This window comes from Olea europaea, chromosome 13 (assembly GCF_002742605.1).
Source record: "Olea europaea var. sylvestris chromosome 13, O_europaea_v1, whole genome shotgun sequence".
NCBI lineage: Eukaryota > Viridiplantae > Streptophyta > Magnoliopsida > Lamiales > Oleaceae > Olea > Olea europaea.
This window is the reverse complement of record NC_036249.1, coordinates 12,379,514-12,382,271: the sequence shown is the minus strand read 5'-3', so window position 1 is coordinate 12,382,271 and position 2,758 is coordinate 12,379,514. Positions and strand designations below refer to the sequence as shown.

Genomic DNA, 2,758 nt, shown 5'->3' with positions numbered 1-2,758 from the left:
TTTATAAGTGCCGTAAAAGTAATATTTGAAGATGCACTAATATAAAAAATAGTTAAAAATTGTTTATGTGAAATGAACTTTTTGCACAGTTCAATTATTTATTTACATGCATGTATAATAATAAACATTTATTTATATATACCCTACTATAATTCAATCAATTAATTCTTTAAGTTCATATACACTTTACATGTTTGGGGCTATATAATTAATCTAGAAGTACTACAATTCAATTATTTATGTATGTGCATGTATAGTAATTAACGTTTATTGATAGATATATTAAATATCATGTCGAGTCTTCGAGTTCATGTACAATTTATATATTTTGCGGGCTATTCAATTATTCTAGGAGTAAAAAAATTATTCATCAATTACTATAGGAGTAGATAAATTATTCAAGTTCATGTACACTTATTAATTTTTGATATTATTCATTTAATCTATGGTATAACACCCTTTGTCTAAATGTATATAAATTATTATTTTCTATATCTATTAGTTTAAATTAATTAAATTCCATGTTGGTTCATATATGCATCCTTTGTCTAAATGAATATAAATTATTCTTTTTCTATATTCATTTAAATTTCACGTTGTTTCACGTACACACCCTTTATCTAAATGTATATTAATTATTGTTTTTCTATATTCATTGATTCAAATTAATTAAATTCTATGTTCATGAATGAATTTGATCGTTCTCATACAATTCAATTATTTATTTACATGCATTTATAGTAATAATTAACATTCAATTAAATATATATTGAAAAACAAAAGGAATGTATAATTGAAATAATTGAATTGTAGTAGGGCTAGAATCGTCAAAAAATAATTTTCCCTTGATGTGATTATTATTATTATTATTATTATTATTATTATTATTATTATATAGATGTACAACCAAACACGGTCTTGCATTGATTCTGAAATCCTATGGAAATGAAAAGGTGAATTTAAGAATAATCAAAATCCATCCTCATTACTCAATAAGTTCTATAAATACGCCTCATGTCTCTCCTTGGAATCTTGAAGCTGCAAATTTTCAGCCTCTTCTCCTTCTAAAAAGAAACTTTTATCTCTTTTCACTATTTCTCTCTTACTAAATTCTATCATGAATCAAGCCTCGACAGCGGATACTATCAAATTCCTGTACAGTTACGGAGGTCGAATTGTTCCCGGATCGACTAAAGGGCGTGACTGCATGCTACTACGCTATGAGGGTGGTCATACTAGAGTCCTCGCAGTCGATCGGTCCATTTCATTTGCAGGTCAGTTGCTTTTTGTTTTTACATTTGCTTTTCGTTTTGGTTAAATCGAAATAATTTTGGAATTTATACAGAGTTGATGGTGAAATTTGGAGACTCGTGCGGATGTTTGGTGGATCTAAAGTGTAAATTACCGAACCATGATTTGGATGAGTTGGTTTCAATCAAATCCGACCAAGAGCTTAAGGCTTTGATAGAAGAGTACGATGGAGCTTCCCCGGGAGAGAAAATCAGAGCCGTTTTGTTTCCTATATCCGTAAAGAAAATATCTCCTCCGTCTTCTCCGATTTCATGTTTCGATTTTCCCTCTGGACGCCCCGTGGCTCGATATTCTGCGGTCGGAAAATCGAAATACCATTGCTATGAAGGAAGGGGTCGTCGACATTTGCACTTTTTGACTCGATCGAATTATCCCCATTTTCATTAGTAGAGAGGAAAAAGAAGAAGTTAGCAGCAGTATTTTATGTCTGCAAGTACAGTGTTTTTTTTTTTTTAATGAATCAGAATACAAATTGAACTATAAACTTGTGTTGTGATTGGATAGAATACAGTTTCATTCAATTTTGATGCTGAGATTTGTTATCAATGGAGTAGGCAGAATTCCAATATGCAATTATCAGGCATTTGCTGTTTCACAATAGGGACACGGATGAGGCGGGAATAAACTATTTTCATTTTGTGTTATATTTTATTTCTTGAATAAATATTAAATTTAAAAAATAAAAATAAGAGTCGGGTCTTATTTACTTTTTTACTCTCTTTTTTGACACCACGAGTCCCATAACTTTTCAACTACACATTTAAAAAACTTCTATCACAATTTACTAACAATATCTAATTTTAATTCCCACTAAACACCACATATTTTAGGGTACCCTTTTGAGTTCATAAAAAGTTCAGAACAAACTCTTTAGTACTGTGAATCGGCTCGTCATTCTAGACGACTCTACCGAGCATTTTTCTAAAGTAATAGTCATTTGACTAATACATGATCTTAAATGGCTTTGTTTTTACTTTAGATACGCATCGACATTTGATATGTCCAAAAAGCAAGAGGCAGCCGAATACAAGGATTCATTCCCTCGTATATAATTGGCATTTAATTGAAGTAACACCTAATTATGGATTTCACATATGTTTGAAAGGCATCAAAACATCTCATATTTTTATAAAGATGTATTTGGCATGACTTTTGAGATCCAAAAATTATTATTGAACTCATTCTATTAATTTTATAAAAGGTGCTTCTTTTATTTAAAAGAGTATTAAGAGGAATATGATTCAATGAGACTTTGTAAAAGCTCTTTCAAACACCCGTTAAGGTAACTTTTTCATAAAATTATTCTATAAGAAAAAAACGTAGAAGTCAAAATTATGCCAAATGTCCCTAAGCAAAACACGTTTTAAGAATCAAATGCATAAATGAGAAAGAGAACATATGAGAGATCAAAATTGAAAAAAGAAAAAGATAAACCAAAGATAAAAAG

The 2,758-nt window shown here is 29.8% G+C and overlaps 1 protein-coding gene across 1 annotated transcript; it reads left to right on the top strand.

The window, feature by feature from the left end:
* The first annotated feature begins 1,035 nt into the window (after window positions 1–1,035).
* On the top strand, window positions 1,036–1,880 carry LOC111407632. The gene is made up of 2 exons (XM_023037246.1): window positions 1,036–1,274; window positions 1,346–1,880. Exons 1-2 carry the CDS (start codon window positions 1,118–1,120, stop codon window positions 1,696–1,698), a joined length of 510 nt encoding a protein of 169 aa, XP_022893014.1. The 5' UTR covers window positions 1,036–1,117; the 3' UTR covers window positions 1,699–1,880.
* Window positions 1,881–2,758: the final 878 nt, after the last annotated feature.

Excerpts from the sequence above, each read along its gene's own strand:
- LOC111407632 (XM_023037246.1), top strand. The coding sequence starts at position 1,118 with ATGAATCAAGCCTCGACAGCGGATACTATCAAATTCCTGTACAGTTAC. Across the intron at positions 1,275-1,345 it reads TCGGTCCATTTCATTTGCAG|AGTTGATGGTGAAATTTGGA; the intron begins GTCAGTTGCTTT and ends GAATTTATACAG.